The following is a 19,654-nucleotide window of genomic DNA, read 5'->3' as shown; positions in this document are numbered from 1 at the left end:
GAGGATGAAACAAACCTTTGAGTAGGACCTTATACATAGTAGATGCCTAATAAATGTTAGGTTCTTTGCCTACTCAAAAGAAGCTTCCCTTCCTCATTTACATAGTGCACCTCCACCCTCTGTCACTAAAGAGGCCCCAGTGAGAAGAAGGTAATTTCAAACTTTCCATAGGCTTACAGTTTATGAATAAGGCTAATGTTTTTTCAGAAATCACACTTTCTTGCCCTTTCGTTACAGTGTGGGGCTATTTAGAAGACAGGAACATATCTTACATCCCAGAGAGAATGGTCCACAAAGATTCCATTTGATCCCCAGACCATTCATGTTTCCCACTTTCAGTCAGACCCTTTCCTAATGCCCTAACCCACTTCCTCTTCCTGCCCCAGGGCCACCTCAAGCAACCAGAGTAAGAAAACACAGGCATCAGCCACAGAAAACACTCTCCGTTGTCCTGGAAAGCAGAGATTGCCTAGACTTTTGTTTTCAAAGCTGACTACACGGTTTCCTTTGGCCCAATTCTGCGGGTGGCAGAGTTCACGCCTGACACTTGCCCCTCCCACCTGTGGTCCTTGTGGTGGCCTTGCCCTGGTTTCTTGGTACCCGCCTCTTTCTGGTTCACAAGAGCCATTTGCATGTTGACATAAAGGTGCTGAAGTTGCTGTGTGTCCCCTCAGGAGCAGTTGCATTTTAAGGCTCATTTCCAATGTAGAATGAAAACTTTGTCCATTTAAAGAAATAGAAGCCCTTCCTGGGTAGCTCAGTTGGATAGAGTGTCGTCCACATAGCCAAGGTTGCAGGTTGATCCCTGGTCAGGACACATTCAGGAACCAATCAGTAAATGCATAACTAGGGGAAACGATGGAATAACAAATCTCTCTCTCTCTCTCTCTCTCTCTCTCTCTCTCTCTCTCTCTCTCTCCATTCCTCTCTCTTTAAAATTAATAATAATTAATAAAAGAAATGGAAGACTTTCTTGAGCAGATGGAGGAGATTCCTGAAGAAGGATCTTTAAAATCTCGCTGGGTGATGTACTACAAAGACTCTACCCCTGACAGGCTTTTGGGGGACCATTGGGGCAGTATAGACTATCCACAGAGATAAGAAAAAGACTAATGTGCATGTACACAGCACAGTAAAAAAAATGCTCTAATAGGACTAATAGGGTGTCTTTGGATTTCAGAGAACAGATTCGTCAAGGCCTTGAGGAATTGCAGAAGGTCCTGCCAGGAGGAGATACTTACATGCATGAAGGATTTCAAAGGGTAATTTTATAACAATTTTCAACTCCAAATGTAAAGTGTGACACGGAACATCCACCTAAGGATGGCTGACGATGAGGCACATGCATTGAGGGAATGAATAACACCCAATGGCAAGAGAGTAAGAAAATTTCCCCATAAACTTAGATGCTGATAACACTATCCAAAAGAACTAGGGAGATCTCCTTGCTCCTTCCCTGACACTGGTGAAAGGTTTGTTGGCTGATGCTTGGCTGCCAGGAGTCACACCACATGCAAGTGCTCCCCGTTCCCACGGTCACCTCTTCTACATGTTGCTTCAGTGATTGAGACAGAATGTCAGTGACTTCAATCTTGAAGAGAACAAATCCCAGTCTATGCGAAGTAAGACATTGATCCATGTTCACAAGTATATTGATTACATGTCAGGGTGACTTTAGATGAAGGTGACCCATTGATATCTGTGTGAAGCGTGGGTGGATCACATGAAAAATCGAGACTGGGCCATGGCTGCATACCCAACACCAGAGCCCACTGCCCAATGTTGGATTTGGAGTAGCAAATAGTGGCTGGCTGTCTAATGGCTCTTTCATGTGTTTTCCAGGCCAGCGAGCAGATTTATTATGAAAACAGTCAAGGTAAGACTATCTTATGAACTACCATGATGAGCTAGTTAACTTTTTTCTGTGTTTACTTCTGAAAAAGTGCCTCCGTAATTTCTTGTTTCAAAAGACATATTTGATATTGCCTAGAATCCTTGGACACACACTTCATCACGAAGAAGGAATGCTTAGAAAGATGATACGTGCCAGGCCTAATGCTACTATCCTGTTGATGGCAAGAAAAGTGATATGAAAGTAATTAGATCCCATTATGGGCCACAGTCTGCAATGCCTGGGAACAGTTTTGCATGTTGAATTCATTAAACTAGTAAATAGTTGGATGGGTTAGTAAAGTCTTGGATTTTTATGTCAACTGTAATTTTCATGTCTTCTCTGGGCTCCAAGCCCCTTCACCCCTTCATTACTGTGGTTGGATATGGTGTTAAGATTAAGATACCAGTTCAGTTTGAAATTTCCTTTATTTAAGTGAAAAAAGGCAAAAATTTTACTTAATAGAGTGCCTAGCACATAGAACTAATATTTATTATTATCATTATTATTATTATTTTGGCTATTATTACAATTACTATAGTGTCTTTTATGGATAGCCTTTCTTTATTTGAGGCAAATCTCTTTTAAAAGATTCAGTATTGCATTGGGGATTTTTCTCCTAGGCCTGTAGAGATGTCCACTTCTGATTTCACTCTAAACTACAACAAATAAAACAGATCCAACATCAACACCAACACTTGTTAGTATATTTCAACCATCAGCAATGTTACTAGATGCCTAACAATTACTGGAAGAACTCTAGTAGGTTTTGCCAACTGCTGTGATTCAGTCAGCTTGTAAATCACGATGACTAGGACTCTGTCCAGCTCTTCAAGGGCTGGTGCATGTGGTCAGCTACAGCCTCTGAGAAGGACTCCTGAACAGCCCAGGTGGTAGAGCTTGTCCCCAGAAATAAGAGCCACTGGAGTTATTCCTAGCTCAGTCCAGAAAGCATTTCACCAGGTTTAGCCATTGTTTTAAGATAAGACTGAGAAAACCAGAAACAAAGCCTATTCCCTCTAGAGTCTGTCTCGGCACTCTTCTTCATGTTGTAATTGCTTCCAGTCCCCAAAGAGAAGTTGATGATTCTCAAGATATTGACCTCGGGTGGGTGAGCTTAGAGGAGACAGTTTCTCAGGGCTGAGAGAGGGTCCCCTTGGTGTGGCAGGATGGACTGAGCGGTCTGTGTTGTGTTGAGCAGGATACAGGACAGCCAGCGTCATCATTGCTCTGACTGATGGAGAACTCCATGAAGATCTCTTTTACTATTCAGAGAGGGAGGTAAGCGACAGTCCGGCCTGTGTCTGTCTAAACAGACATGGAAAAGGGCTTCTTCCTTTTGAGATGGGCTGCAATCTTTCTACTTGGCCAAAATGATAGTTACTCTTGATTAAAAAACAACTCCTGGATAAAATCGTGTCTTATACATTTAAAAAATAATAATTTTTTAAAGTGAATTTTCATGTCTTATACATGATAGATATTTTTCCTCTTTAAAATATTTCTATATTACTCTCTGTTTGGGAGGGGTAAAATATATCTAGCATAATTTTATTGAAAGCACTATATTGATCTAGCACTTTTGAAACACTATCATTTTTAACCCAAATCATTTTTTTTCTGAAATTTTCCTCATATTTTCTACTAAAAACAGGAGGGGAAAGAATTACTTGACATATGTAAGAGCCAATCTTGGCAGAATGGATTAGTCATTGAGATTCTCACTCTATGAACCAAAGTTGAATATTAATTAGAGGCAAAGTAAATTGTAATCTCTCCTTTGATATTTCTTTTTTCCTTTTATTTGTGTTCTCATAAAATACTCCTCGAAGCAAGTGAACGAATGCTCTTTAAATGAAACTTTCAGTTTGCATAAAGAGATTCAGAAAAGGGAATTTATTGAAAAATTAAAAAGTAGTCATTTATATTTAAGAAAGCCTTTCCTTTCAAGCTGTAGATGTGAGAGCTATATGTGTAAGTGGCCCAAGGAAACCAGTTAACCATGGGAATGTATTAAAGCCTCATTAGTGACAAAGCCTTATTCAGGCCAAGTTAGAAAGCAACACAATTAGGCAGTGAGGGAGGGAGGTTCTGGCCTCCCAGGGAGGAGTTAATAAGAACATTACACTTACCTCAAGCTCTTGACTATGATTTCATTTAAATTTAGCTCCCTTAGTGAGCAAGAAGTATATATTCATCTATTCATTCATTCATTCATTCCTTCACTCACTCAGTGTTAAGTGAGACAGTAGCTGCCCTCATGGGCCTCCCCATGTAATCATGTTCAGCTTGTTGAAGCCTCTGCTGGTGAAGGGCATGATCAGATTATGTAGGTGAGCACATTAATCACCTACAATGGGAACCACACTGGGAAAATTCACAATGGGAAACACACAGTAAATATGACAGGCGCTCCCTGAGCATTTGGGAAAGGATACAATTCCTATTCTCTAAAGTCGACACTATGTAATGGGAATGCAGAATGTCTTATCTGGGTGCCAAACAACAGTCAAATGAAGTAAAAACCCTAATAAGGAAATAACTGAATATAAAATAAATGATAGTTGTCAGATGATTAAAATAGGGGTTAGTAGAAAAGAATTTTAGGTATGGCACATACAGACTTGGAAAAATAGTTGGAGTGCCAATACCAATAGAAAGGGAGTTTCTGAAAAAGAATGATAAAATTCAAGATATATAACGAAAATGAACCTTCCCATTTTTGATAGTTCTATATAAAGTCCAACTGGAGGAAAAGTGTCACAGAAGTTGTTGCAGATAAGACTGGGGCTAGACTGTGTCTAAAAGTTTGTTTTATCCTGAAAGCCTCAAGAAATATTTCTAACATGAAGGAAAAAAAGATGTGTTTCTGTCTCTTCTAAAATTCAATATTAGTCACAAGTGGGTTTGCATACTAACAGAGTGGGGGAAAGAACACAACTCAAATCAATATGCACATATTGAGCACCTAATATATCTTTACTATTGATTATTTATTAAGCACCTACTGTATATACCAAGGATTTCCAATTATTGTTTTCTGTTCTGAAATGCAGAAGAACTTTGAAATCCGTTATCAGAGCCTTTCACAAATCAAATATAAAAATCAAGCCAAAACCTGGATGTTGTTTTTATGTTGCCTTCTCCATACTTAATTGTTAAAAAAAGGTCATGGGTTCACCTACTCAAATATGGACCATAATTCCCATCCATAAAACCAATGTGTTCTATGGCAATGAAAATGGCTTTATTTCTAAAGGGGACTGACATTTATGAGCATCTGCATCGTCCTAGACCTTGCTTGAGGAGCTCTGCACTTATTATCTCATTTAATCCCCCTCACACTTTCTAGAGCGAAGCCAAGTGTCAAACCCAGGTATACCAGGTTCTGAAGGCCACATCCTTTCCGTTATACCATGCTGCCATCACACTGGAAGAAAAAGTATGCCAAAAAATTCATCAGAGAAATAGAAAAGATAATCATTTCCCCAGATTATTTCATACGACTTACCCTAGCCTACAGTTTCCTTTTCCTCTCCTTGTCTTTCAAAGACTCTATTTATGTGGCTCTTTCTCCTCACTTCCCATTAGACTAATCACTTCCCTCATGCCCATAATGCATTAGGTTAGAGTGGGTCTTTCACTGGAGTATAAGCTTTTTGAGGACAGGGATTACCTTCTCCATTGTGGTATCTGACATATAGTAAGTAGGTGCTCAGTGAATGCCTGATCATTGCAGTTAGTCTGGATAATCCAAAGGAGTATGTTTGCCTCTGCTTCTCTCGCTAATGTCTTTTCTCTCATTGCCCCAGGCTAACAGATCCCGAGACCTTGGTGCAATCGTTTACTGTGTCGGGGTAAAGGATTTCAACGAAACACAGGTATGCACTTGGTTGTCCTCCAGTTTGGGAGCGTACCAAGTTTGTGAATGTTTCGGTGCAGAGAGTTGCAGCAGCAACATAAACACCCCTTAGATGGAGTATTTTGCAGAAATGTTAATAAGCAGGAAGGGAATTGGATGAGTAAGGAATGTAAAGCCATTTGCTGATGCATGTGGGGGCATTTAACACAGACATCTAGGCAGCATCTTTCTTGGTAGATACTAAACAGCCAAGGTGTCAAAATAGATCTGAATTAACTTGGAAAACTTGTTGTTGTTGTTTTTATTTAATGTGATGAATCTTTTTTTTAAAATGGCAAACATCCCTTCCTTCCATTAAATATGCAGTGTATTTTCAATACAAAAAAGGAAATAATTAGCAGTGGGCAAAAAAAATGTACAAATACATATAAGCAAATTGTGAAAATTTTCTAACAACCTAAATGAACGTTACTCAGTGTAGTTTGTAATTTCTTTTTGTTTTAATAACATGGGACAGCGCTCATGATATGTTGATAAGTAAATAAATTAGGATTGCAGAATATTGGGAATAGTGTGCGTCCAGTGTTTAAATAAATATGTGTATATTGCCTAGAAAAACTATGAAAGACAATATATATCAAATTAACAATAATAGAAATGTGATGGATGGAAGGATGAATGGATGAGTCCATGGATTATAAGTAACTTTTTATAAATGTATTTTAACTCTCCTGGGTTTTCTGAAATTTCCCAATGACACTGTGGTGCTTGTGCAATCAGTAAACATCCTGGCACCGACTGTGACCGTGGCAATTGCAGAAAAGTGCGAAGATGGGGCGGGGGTAGTAAAGCTCACAGAGCAGCTTCTCCTTTCTCCAGTCCTCGGCTCCTTAAAGCTGGAGCAGACAAACCTTGGCCAGGGTCCTTTCCTCAGTGAGCAGGTTGGGTGAAGATAAGGGTCCCCATTCACTGGCCTTCCCCAACACCGAAGCTTGAATTTATTTGCAAAGTTGCTCTCAAAGGAAACGAGTTTGTTTGGTTCGAAAACAGTTGCCAACAGAAATTTGGGTGAATGGGAGAGAAATGAGCCCGTGGCCTGCCCCCAAATCCATAAATACACCAACCCAGGCCAAATGTTCATCTAGCTGGGCAATCTTACCTCTGCTCCCAAGGAAAGAAGTATTACAACAAATGTAAGAGCTGGCGCCAACCCCCCGGGCTCGCTCCAGGGAGGCCGCTGGTAAACTCATTATTACTGAGGGCTTTTCAGTGAGGCCCCTGAGCCCAGTCAAAGCCTCTCAAGTTCCTCTGGTTCTAAAAGTGGATGGAGTCCCCTAAACCCAGTGGCTTTCCTGCGTCCTCCATGTGTGTTTGTGTTTGTTCTCAGCTGGCCCGGATTGCGGACAGTAAGGATCACGTGTTTCCGGTAAATGACGGCTTTCAGGCTCTGCAAGGCATCATCCACTCAGTGAGTAGAGCACCTCCTTTGAGACTGGACATTCGAGCCCTTTCTGCCCCTGATCTGTTGTAAATACCCCGATCCCATCCTTCCGAGGCTGGCGTTTTCCTGCTTGAGGGAACACTCCTTTGCAGATCTTCGTATCAGTCATCTCCCACTTCTGCCTCCTGCTTTTCACACCTGTTTCTTTCTTTATTCTCTGTGCCAATTCTACCCTACAATGGGAATGTCGACATGGAAGGGAACCCTGCTCTGGCAGCCGGGGACCCCAGGCTGCTCCCAGACTGTGGCTGATGGTGCGCAGTTACAGGCCTGCGTTTTCCCAGCCATAACTGAACACAAGCTGTCTTCAGAGAATCTGCAGGTTCACCTGGTCTCACTCGGCCATGGGAGGCACTTTCAACCAGTGGTTCTCTGCCGTGGCTGACCATTGAAATCACCTAGAGCAGCATTGTTTAAGATCGTCCCAGGTGATTTTAATAGAACCACTGCTTGAGACCTATAATCCCCAAATATTAAGGCTTCCGTGTTCTCCAGGGTTTGTACAATCACCACCTTTCCATCCCAACCTGGATTTTCAACACCCTTTCCTGTCAGGAAACAGGACTCTGGCTTCCAGGGCCTCTCCTTTCCACCTTCCATACACGGGCCAGGCCCTCGGTCTACCTGGCATATTGGGTGCCACTGGTCTCTAAAGCCTCAGCCAGAGGTCAGTGTGTGTGCTGCACCTGTAATGAAGGCCAGAGACACTGCAGCCTCTGCCTTTAAGTTTGAGGACCAGGTAGACAGCTAGTGGTTTCTCAGGTGGATCTTACCAGGCTCCAGCCTCAGGGTTTAGGATGTAAATTCAGAGCTCAGAGAATCACTGTCCTCTTAGATGGCAAGGAAGTTTTGATGCAGAAGTTATCAGCCACAGGGTCAGGACTTGCCCTGCTCCCCCAGACTGACCTAGGAAACCTCCAGCATGGATGTGTCTTCATGCTCCCTCTCCCTCCCTCCAGGGTGTGTTAGGAATTCCAGCAGAGTGAGAAGTGAGAACTTTGGAGATGGTCAGCCCAGAGTTTAAATGCTGGCTCAGCAAGTCACCCTTATAGATCCTTAGATGAGTTATTTCACTTATTTTCTTATTTGTTTAAGGGATTGATGATAAGACATATCATAGACTTGTTGAAAGATTGCAGAAAATAACACTGATGAGAATACTTAACAATTGGTTCTCAAGGTATATGAATTATTTCCTCTTCCATGTCCCTTCACTATCATATGAGAGATATTAATGTCAGATTCCTCTAGATTTTCTTGAATATATATATATCCTATATAATAAAAGGCTAATATGCAAATCGACCAAATGACAGAACAACTGGTTGCTATGATTCTCACTGACCACAGGGGGCAGACGGTCAACACAGGAGCTGCCCCCTGGTAGTCAGTGCACTCCCATAGGGGGAGTGCTGCTCAGCCAAAAGCCGGGCTGATGGCTGGTGAGCACAGTGGCGGTGGCAGGAGCCTCTCCCGCCTCCACGGCAGCGCTAAGAATGTCCACCAGCCATCAGTCAGACATCCCCCAACGGCTCCCAGACTGTGAGAGGGTGCAGGCTGGGCTGAGGGACATCCCCCCAAGTGCACAAATTTTGTGCACTGGGCCTCTAGTATATATATATAAACTAGAGGCCCAGTGCACAGGATTCGTGCACTGGTGGGGGCGTGGCCTGCAGGGAGCAGCCTCTCATCCTGGTCAGCCAACCTGCTGTGGATACGCCGTCTGAGTGGCTGCTCCTGCTGTGGGAGCCCTGCTCATCCCAGTCAGCCGAGTGGCACTCTCACTGTGAGAGTGCACTGACCACCAAGAGGCAGCTCCTGCATTGAGCATCTGCCCCCTGGTGTCAGTGCTCATCATAGCGACTGGCCAAGCGGTTGTTCTGGTTGTTCTGCCGTTCAGTCGCTAGGCTTTTATTATATAGGATCACCTGTGAATCTTGTTTATAATACTCCCAGGCCCCATTCTAAAGGGCTTCTTTTGTAGTCAGTATAGGATGGAACCTGGAATCCGCATCTTTTGAATCTGTACTTTTAAATAAATGCCTCAGGTGTACTTTCAGAGCATTGATACATGAGACCTTAAGTTTTCAGATTTGTGAAAAATAATCTCTCCTCGGGCTGGGCCTTCCTATCTTAAGCATGCACATATGACAGCCATCTTCTTCCAGATGTGTTTGTTTGCAAGGAACAGAAACTCACTCAAACTCCCTTAACCAGAAAGTGGAAATAATTGAAAGGATAAAAAAGTATCAGTTCCAATTATGGATCCCCAGGTGAGGGGCCCCTGCTGTAAATAATTTCTGGGGTCAGGGTGGCATCCTTGACAATATAAACAACAAGAACTGCAATAACCATATAAAACAACATCCAAATGGTGCAAGACAGGATGAACAGCAGGATTTGGGTCTGACCATGAATCCTTTGGAAGCTCAGAGGTGGATGATTCTGGGCTGGAGCCTTCATGAGAAAGTGGGGCAGACTTGAGCCCCTGAACCACCAAGGAGGGGTAATGGGTAGCACCAGAGAGGAGATGACATGACCTCAGCCCAGAGCAATGCATTTTCCAAGGACAATAATAATGCCTGTCTGTCTGGAGGGAGAGTTTGGGTAAAGGAGTCAGGAGTAATGGGACATAAGCCAAGACACTGGGTTGAAACTAGATTGACAAGAGCCTTGAACTTCAACTTAGAGGGTGTAAGCACTGAAACATTTTGAATGTCTAACAAGTGATGTTTAAGAAGAGAATCTGATGGCGGTGGGTATCTAGATGGGAGACTGGGGGCAGCCAGAGGCGGGAGCTCTATCATGAGGCTACTGCAGAAGTCCTGCCCCCAGATGGCTGGGTTCTGAACAGGGACCTGTGCCTACATCATTCAAGAGTTGGTTCCTCCCCAAGTACTTTGGATTATTTTTGTTATATAATAAAAATTATAATTTTTATTTGCATAAATCACTGTTGTCCTTAAATATTTCAACCTAACAACTCACCCAAGTTCAACTTGAGCCAGGATGTTTATAAAGCTCTCCTCGCCCCCAAATGGAAATGACGCCAAAGATTTTAAAGAACTTTTAGCAAAAAATGTCTCCCAAAAAGGGAAAAAGAATAATAATTTGAGACTCCAAACTTTTAGCTGAATGATAGCATTCTTAGGGGCTTTTATCTGGGAGTTATGCTAGTGGTTTCGATCCTTCCAATACATGAAACCTGTATTTATGGTAGCTGTTAATTTGTTTGCTTGGACAGAGAAACAGGGACAAGCGCAGCAGGGCTCATCTTTCTCAAGTCAGACAGAAATAATTATGGCCTAAAAGTTGGCTATTTTTAAGAATTAGGTTCATTTATCCTTGTGGGTACTGAAAAGAAAGTTCTTGTTTTTCCCCCCCATCTAAAGCTTCTAATGCAGCTTGTGCCCATGGAGGTTGCTTGGTGGCTGATTGTTTTCTCATAATAAAATAGGAATGGGCTTAATTATCCAAAATAAGAGTGCAGGGCAGCTTGCAATAAGCTCCGGTTTATAAAGGTCTCTGCCCAGAGTGACCTTATTTTTAAGAAGCAGGGGCTAGTATTTATTTACTCATCAAGTACTTATTGAAAACCTCTTATGGTGGACTCTGGCCTTTCAATTACAAGTAAAGCAGACAGAGAGACTCTACCCTAGTGGAGTTGATCATCTAGAGCAGTGGTTCTCAATCTTCTGGCCCTTTAAATACAGTTCCTTATGTTGTGACCCAACCATAAAATTATTTTCATTGCTACTTCATAACTGTAATGTTGCTACTGTTATGAATCGTAATGTAAATATCTGATATGCAGGATGGTCTTAGACGACCCCTGTGAAAGGGTCGTTCGACCCCCCAAAGGGGTCGCGACCCACAGGTTGAGAACCGCTGATCTAGAGGGAGGGACGCATAAAAACAAGCAAATCAATATGTATAATTAAAATTGTGTTATGTGGTATAAAAGAAATAACATCCCACAGTTCTGAGATTAAGAGTGAAGGGGGTGACAAAGAATCCGGGCTCTTTTGAAGAGATGACCTGAAGGAGGAAATGGAACTATTCATTGAAGAGCATGGATAGAATAATCTTGGCAGAGCAAAGCCCTAGGATGACACATAGCAGAATGTAGGAAGGGCGGTACTTATGGTGGAGAATGGCCGAAGATGAAGTGAAGAAGCAAGCAGAGGGAAAACTGCTACTGAATCCTAGAGCCTGGATTCATCGAGTCCCGGATTCTCTGCCTCCTCAGTCTGACTCCTGTTTTGGTCTTTTTGCTGTTCCTCAACCCTCTCTACTTTAAGGGAGAAGTCCTCATGTGTCAGATTTGTATAATGTGTTATTTTTCAAAGTGCTCTCACTTGTTTTTCATTTTAGTCTCTCATTGGTGGGACATAGGGAAAGACAGAAAGAAATCAACAGCTGTAGATAACTGATTTGGGAGCCAAATATTGTTCTTTCATCCCATTTAATATTATCTCATTTAAAAATCATAACAACCCTGTGAAGGAAATACTCTTATTCCCATATTATAGGTGAAGGAACTGAAGCTCCGACATCCTACTCAAGGGCATATAGCTCTAACGGGGAGGATGGGGTTGGAACTCAATTCCATGACCCAAGGGTCTGTGCCCTCTCCCACCTCATTTCCTTAGGAAGGTAAAAATAAGAAATGCCACCATTTTTTGAGTTCTCATGTGCTAGATACCAGGCAACTCATTTTACATAATCATCAGATTCTCATGACCATGATTTAATGTAGATATTGTTACTCCCTCTACAGAAGCAGGTAGTCTCTAAAGGACAGAGAGATTAGCTAACTTGTCCAAGGCCACACATCCCTGGGCTGTGATCTGGAACAGACTCAAGTCTGTCTCTATGGCCATGAGGAGAATGACCACAGGACACTACTGAATAATGTGGCCAGGCCAAGAAGCAGCTCCACGTCCGAGAAGGAGGCACTGACAACCAAAATTGTGAAATGGCTTGATGCAGCTCGCCCAGTTACAGCAGAGGCAAGACCAGAACCCACATGGTCTGACAGGGCACCAGCGAGAGCCTTTCACTGCTCGGTGGACAACATCTCTGAAAATCCCAAGTTCTGTTCAGCGGATGAATTTCCATCATCACGAGAAGCTGGAAGCCTGACATGGGCTGGGAGGAACATCTTTCCTCACACTTGATCAGGATTCTACCTGTGAAGACAGTATTCCTACTTGCTTTTGCAGAATCTGGTTGATAAAAGTACAAGACAAAATTCTGTTGGTTGGAAGATTGCAGCCCTTTGAGCCAGTAAAACTGGAAAGGATGAAGCTATTCCTTTGCCTTCTGTCATTGTGGCTTCTTCGGGGAAATTCCAGGGACCACAACTGGTAAGTGCAGCACCAGCCCTCACGTTAGAGTATGTCTAACCAGGCTCCGGGGCTTGGTTTGCTTTATCAAAAGTGCTGCAGGCAGGGAAACGGAAACCTGTCTGAAAGCCAGGCTCAGATCACACTGAAATGGTCTGCAGGTTTGAATCCCAGCACTTGGCCTTTACTGAGATGCCAGCTTCTGCCCCCAGCTGTCCCCGTTAGTGTGCAATTGAGGGCGGTGCCTGGAACCACGCGTGCTGTCTATGAGAAGAAAAAACCAGTTCCTGGCACCAAGACCTCCATCTAGGAGCATTTCCCTGGAATAAATATTTGAACTTGCATCAGGCTTCCTATTAATGAGAGGGTGAGTCAGTGTGCAGAGCTTCCTGCGTGTTTGATCAAGTATTGAGCAAACAATTGTATTTGCAAGAATTTCTTGCGAGTTTTGGCATGAACATCCTTGTTAACGAAGTAGCTGTAAGATCAGCAAAACTGAGGAGCAAATCTCTTCCATGGTGTATATGTATTTATTTTACTTATAAAACCATACCCTGTGCTGACCTCCCCCTTCCACTCATGGGAAAATGTGGAAGAAGTGTAGCCCCTAATATGGTCCGGGTCCTAGCAAAGCTATGAAAAAGGCAAAGCCCATCTTCAGGCCTTCCCTCCCACTTACCCTTCCAAGATCCCACGAAGAACTGCTCCGGGCTTCCCTCCAATCACAGTTTAGCACATTCCCGCAGTCCTGGAAAGTACCTGTCCTTACAGGACTAAGCCTCTTTCCAGACCTCACGGGGGGCGGGGGGGGGAACCACTTCTGCAGCAGCCACCCTCCTTTTAAGTCGGGCTTATTTGATTGGAAGAAGCCACTTCCTGTGTCTTTGCGACATCTGAATGCTGTCTCAAGTCCCTGCTTCAGTCTTCTGTTCTCCACGGAGCCTGCCCTGGTGGCTCCTCCACCAGGAACCCTTCGTGCCTCGAACTCCAGCAGCACCAGTTGGAACCACTTGCCTGGCCCTTGGGTCTTTTTCATGCTCTGTGCTGTTCCTCTGGGTCAGTGGTAAATCGTGTGATGACAGAGACTGCCCCCATTTGTCCTATTTCCCATGGTGTCCAAGGTCGTGCTGTGCTTATTTATTCATTGTACGGCAGCCCAGAGGGTTGTATGCCCTTCATGACCTACACTGCATGATGAGGCGGCATGTTTATGGCTCTGTGTCATATAAAATCCTCGGTCCTTCCCCCATCCTCTCTTCCAAGACCATATCTATAAAAGATGGTATTTGGACTCCGTGCACATTTGCCTGGAAACAGAAATAGAATCAATTATAGTTTCTATAGTGAGCAGAAAATCTTTTTTAAAAAGTATTTGCCGCAGCAGTCATTAATTAGGCTCAGACTTTGCAGGCATGCAGGCTGGTCATTTCAACGAAGCTATTATTTCTGTTTGGCTTATTAATGAATCCAACTGTAATAAAAATAATAGCAGGAATAGGCTTCAATGATCGCAGAGAGTAATCCTCAGCAACCAACCCCACCAACTCCCCCAGCTCCTCCTCCTGTATCTAAGAATCTGTTAAGCTCTATTACAAAAGCAACAGCAGAATTTAGAACAAAATCCAGTGAAACACTCGCTACAGGGGTCAGTTTTCAAGGAGAGCCGCTGCCTTCGCCAATATGCAGGTCAACAAGCTCCTCTTACTAAATAAACTACGTTTTGAAGTTCACAGTTATCTGAGCGTTCCTTCTGAAAACAGGAGAGGAAAGTGATTTCGTGGAAGAAAATAAAAGGATTTCCTCCGTTTCAGAACCTTGTTTGTCCTATACTCCTTCAGAGTGAAATTAACCAAGAGAAGAGGAGCATTTATTTCAGTGAGCTGGGTGCTCCCACCCAGACAGAAACTTTTGCTTTATTATCCAACATTCAGTAAAGCCTTCAAAATGTTTCTTGCATGTTAGATCCCAGAAAGATGTGTGCATAATAGTACATTTTTATTTTATTAATAGTAATTCAGATTCTGTAGAAAAGACATGGATCTAGGATAATGTCCATAGTTGATAATAAGTGTGATGATTGGTTTAAATTATGGAGTGGAATTTAGTTAGGAAAGGTGACTTCTTTTTTTTCATTTTATTAGAAATCAGATACAGTAAGTCCTCATTTAATATTGTAAATAGGCTCTTAGAACTGCAGTGAAATGACATTACTGAAACCGATTTTACCATAGGTTAGCTGATATAAATATCTCAAACATAATGAAATGATGTTAAATGAATCGATGTTATTAGAGGATCTGCTGTAATTTCAAAATTCATGGGGGAAGCATTGACAATCCTGAAGGCTTGGAGGAGCTGGCTGTGTATCCCAAGCTGCCTGGCCTTTTAAACTAAACGCAATGGTCCCCAGACTTATCCAGTGTGCATTCTGCCATCAGCTATAATAGTGCATATGGTCTTTCTGTGGGAGTCTGAGGTCTCACCCTATACACAGACCTGTACATGTTTTTCCAAGTAAAGGCATCAAGGGCTTTTACAAAGCAGACCAATCTTGGTCTTAGACATGATACACCCACAGTGTTTAAATAAGTACCCTGAGAAAATGGTCCCCACAGATGGTGGCGTGTAATAAGAAGGAGGAGGTGTTAGAAGATGAGGAATAAGACCCTAAGATTATAACTACAGGGAAGAAGGACGACCAATACATAATATGCTAGAATGCCAGTTTCTGAAGTCATGCAGAAATTGCCCCATTTATTCACATAGTTATTCAATAAATATTTACTTAGTGCCTACTATGTGCCAGGTTAGGCATTGTGGATATAGTGGTGGGTAAAAATAAGTCCATAGAATTTATAGTCTAAAAGAGGAAGATAGACAATGAACAAACAATCCAAAAATATTTAGATAATGACAAACCAAGACAAGTCCTCTGAAGGATGATAATGTATACTAAAATGTAGGTGGGTGCAGAAATATTTCACTGGTAAAATCATTAGCACTTAGGTGGCAAAATCCACATTGGACAGAGAGAGTGAAATTAAGGAAAACTGCTAGGTTTTATCTTAGAGAACTAGACAGATGGAATTGGTCAATAGATAGTTAACCACCCGTGGACTAGCCTGTCCCAAGCCCCAGACGTCTTAAAAGTAGACTGTGCCCTTAACACCAAATAAGACACTAAGGAACATGCTCTGAAAGATGTGTGGAAGCAATGAATGAATAAAAGAGGCTGGTTTTTATTAACACACACACACACACACACACACACACACACACACACACACATCCTCTAACAGAAAATGGCCAAGTAAATGAAAATTAAGGAGGCAGAGCAATTAAAAAAAATGAGGTGTGCCTATGGCAAAGGGGGTGTTCCTAATACTCCATGCAACATTTATAATCCTTTAAGGATTCTTGCAAAATCTCTGTATAAACTGAGAATTTTATGAAAAGGGACCTTGGGCTTTTAGAGTCCAAAAAAATAAACTCTTAATATACAACCTGCACTGGTCCACAATGGATTTCACTTTAAATATACTGAGTAGCTTTTATTATTTGGCAAAGCTCTGCTGCCTCTCTTACTCTGCCAACAGTCTAATGAGATGTGCAAAAGTAACTATACCAGTGGCAACACGTCGCATTTATATAGTTCTTTATGGATTTTAAACATGTTTCCCCATATAGCTCCTTTTTGAAATCTTTCCAAAAGTTGACAGGAAAGTATTATTAGCCATCCTTGTTTTTTGTGGGTTGTTTTTTTTTCCAGCAAATTAAGCCTGAGGCCAGTGATGGGTGATGGGATGTAAGCATCTATGAGCTACCATCTTGGCCCAACAGTAATAGCAGTAGTGGTGGTGATAAGAAAAGTAATAAAAACAGCTATCATGGTTTGAGGACCAAATATATGGGGTGGGCAAAAGGTGGTTTTCAGTTGTTTGTATGGAAAATAATACAATAATTAATAAATAATAATACAAGAATAAACTCTGTTTCACATACTCACAACTGTAAACCTACTTTTATTTGTCAGACATCCTCCTAAGTGTTTTACTACTAAGGATGTTCTGAAGACATTTCTTGGTGAATTTTTTTCATGAAGGGTACATTATGGCTGGTAGCCCAAATCTTGTTAATAGCTATGTATTGACCAATCACATCTGTTTGTTCTGTCCTTAAACAAAATCCTTGTCAGATTTCCTTGAATTTCACTCTCTTCCTCACCCTCCAATCCAATATGAGTTTTGTCACCTAAGTCCAACTGACTTTACAAACTAAATATCTCTCCTTTCATGTCTGCTATCATTTTTGCCATCATACAGCCCATTCAGGTCAGTGTTTTTCTTATCCCCATTTTATAGCAGAGGAAACTGAGGTTCAGAGTGTTAATAACTTGTCCAAGTCCACAAGGCCAGTACAGGGTGCAGCTTGAGGCCCAGTAATAACAGCTACCATTAGTTGAGGACTTATCTGACTTCAGGCTCTGTGCTATGGGCTTTGTCTATGTTATCTCATTCAATCTTGCCAACTCAACACACTTCTGCAATAGGTGCTGTTCTTATCCCACTTCTACAATTGAGGAAACAGAGACTCAGGTTATGCAACTTGCCCAAGGCCACCTGCTCATGAATGAGCTGCCCAAGCAATTTGATTTCAGATGCTAAGCTGTTATTCAGTACGTGAAATTGCTCCCCAAAATTGGGGTTCAGAAAAGGTAAAGGGTTTGTCAAGGACCATAGGTCAGGTAAGTCCAGGACCAGGGCCAGGACCTAACTTCTCACAGGGATTATATTTGAGGCATGTAGTGGTCTTAACCAGTCTCCATTACAGGCCAATTATACTGTCAGCTCTGACATCACCACGATTGTGCGAGTCCCTCCCACTCCATCTGGTGATTTCACTCCAGCGATTCCCCAGTGCTGTGTCCACACCTCTTCCATGGCTACCACTGTGCTGAGAGGGGATGGATCCTTCACCTTCTCACCCTCATCTAGTCTCCAGCCCCTAAGCTGATTTGCTGTGTGGGGGAAGTTCAGACAGAGTGATTACCGTACAGTCTGGGCTGCTAATAAACAAGGAAACCCCCCAAATCTACCCAGTGCCATTGTGACTTCCTACCTTTTGAAACCAGACATTTCACAGTAATAGAAGCCACAGTGCCAGACAAATCCTGCCCATCCCCCCTCACTGATAAATTTACTCTGTTGGCGGCAATGCATTCCTTCCAGATGGTTTAGGTTAAGATTGGGAAAGTTGTGTTTTTACTGGATTGAATCACAGCGCTTGGCTGACATTTTTTGGCCCTTCTTACACTCCTTAGATTTATCAGCTAATTGCAGACACTTTGGGAGAATAATGCAGCATGTGTTTATGATGACAACCCCTGCTAGTGTGTCTTTGTGCTCGAAGATTCGCGGGTGTTGCCTTTACTGACCCCTGGTTAAGTATTAGAGTTGGATCAAAAACATTGGTTCAAAGTCAAGAACTTACATGGGTGAAAATATTTCATTTATGTGTTTTGGTGGGGCTGGGGATGGGGACAAAGTAGATCCAATAGCCCAATCTTTATTCTAAACTGTTTTGGAGATCTTTTGTTGTGGATGATAAAATGATTTATTAAGGGATGTCAAATGCCTTAGGAATTTTAACACATCAAAAAATAGCTGCGTGGTTGTTTTAATGCCACTATTTAGTAAGTTTCTCCATGTGGGTGAATTGTTTCTTCCAATGTGGCCTGTTTGAAGACTTGCCTGAGGACATGTTGAAGGGGGTGGCTCTGTCATCGCAACCACTGGCTGAGGTGGCCCTTCAGGCAGGAAGACCAATGATAGCAAATGGGGGGAGAGACTGAACAATCAGCACCATTCAAGTCAGACAGCTGTCACCTGGGATTTGAGTCCCTGCACATCAAGATTTTGGTAAGCCCCACTGCATACATAAGAGACCCAGAGGACCAACCCTAGGAAAGGGAAGGACGGGGAAGCCAACAGGGAAACATGGATGCCCAAGATCTATCCTTGGGGTGCCTGGTCCTAAGTCAGAGTGACAATGAAGGGCACTCAGGAGCTAGTGGTGATTCCAGGTCCCCAGAGCCAGCTGTGTGAGGACCACTGACTCTCACGGAGGTGGGCACTGGATTGTGGGGGTTGCGGGCACGTGGATCGTTCTCCAATTGGAACAGGTTTAGGGACTAGCAAGAACGGAGGCTGATCCTGTGTTTGGAGTTCGGAGCCGAGGTGGTTGGAGAAGCCAGAGGCCCAGGAAAGAAGGCAGAAGCTGACAGAAAGACAAACTGTTTCCTACTGTGAAATCGGGGAAAGCTGAAAATAAATAGCAGAATCAAAGGATCAAAATGCCTTTAAATTGCACAAGAGTGGGAAGGAATGTCAGGAAAAGTAGCTGGGAATCTGAATTTTAGAACTGTCCAAAAAAGACAAACTGCTTTTTATGACTTTCAGGTATATATTACCTAAAATACATGGTTGTGAGGGAGCCTGTTTCAGTGAATGCATTTTAATGTTGTGTCATCTGCACATACGATTTCTGAAGCGTGTTGTTCGTTTCCTTTCACAATGCTTCTCTATGCGGACGCCCAGCTTTCTCTCTGGAATGGGTAAATATTATCTCTTCAGAGAAACTGGCTTGTTTTCATTCTACAGCTTGAGAGTCTCATAAATATTGTCTGTCCTTATTTGCTACTGGAAATCTTAGAACTAAACCCATGAGCCATTCCTAGCAAGGAAATAAACTCCGCACAGTATATTTTTCCTGTGATGTTCTCACTCCTTATTTCATCATCCTCTTATTTTCCCTTTAATCCATTTCCTCTCCTTTTGCAATTTGTGTATCTTTTATTTTATTGTAACCCGTGATGTATGTTTTAGTTAAGCTGGAACAAAGTAGCACATGCAAATAAATACATCAACACAAGAGTGCTTCCCAATGCCAAAAGATGCTTTTCCTTTTACTGACTTAGTGTTATAATTTCACTGTCAATTCCTCTAGCAAATGCCCCTTTCATAAATAGAAAAATGACTTCCTTCAGCCCTCTG

The 19,654-nt window shown here is 42.4% G+C and overlaps 1 protein-coding gene across 1 annotated transcript in view; it reads left to right on the top strand.

The window, feature by feature from the left end:
• ANTXR1 (anthrax toxin receptor 1) overlaps window positions 1-19,654 on the top strand; it is a 217,431-nt gene that overhangs the window by 53,681 nt on the left and 144,096 nt on the right. Inside the window, exons 4-8 of the mRNA XM_006092977.3 lie at window positions 1,181-1,262; window positions 1,843-1,876; window positions 3,093-3,172; window positions 5,704-5,772; window positions 7,141-7,221. Of these exons, the coding sequence (XP_006093039.1) occupies window positions 1,181-1,262; window positions 1,843-1,876; window positions 3,093-3,172; window positions 5,704-5,772; window positions 7,141-7,221 (346 nt within the window). The remainder of the gene's footprint in view (window positions 1-1,180; window positions 1,263-1,842; window positions 1,877-3,092; window positions 3,173-5,703; window positions 5,773-7,140; window positions 7,222-19,654) is intronic.

This window comes from Myotis lucifugus, unplaced genomic scaffold, assembly GCF_000147115.1.
Source record: "Myotis lucifugus unplaced genomic scaffold, Myoluc2.0 scaffold_108, whole genome shotgun sequence".
NCBI lineage: Eukaryota > Metazoa > Chordata > Mammalia > Chiroptera > Vespertilionidae > Myotis > Myotis lucifugus.
Note: the sequence above shows the minus strand (reverse complement) of the source record. Positions and strands in the feature narration are given on the sequence as shown.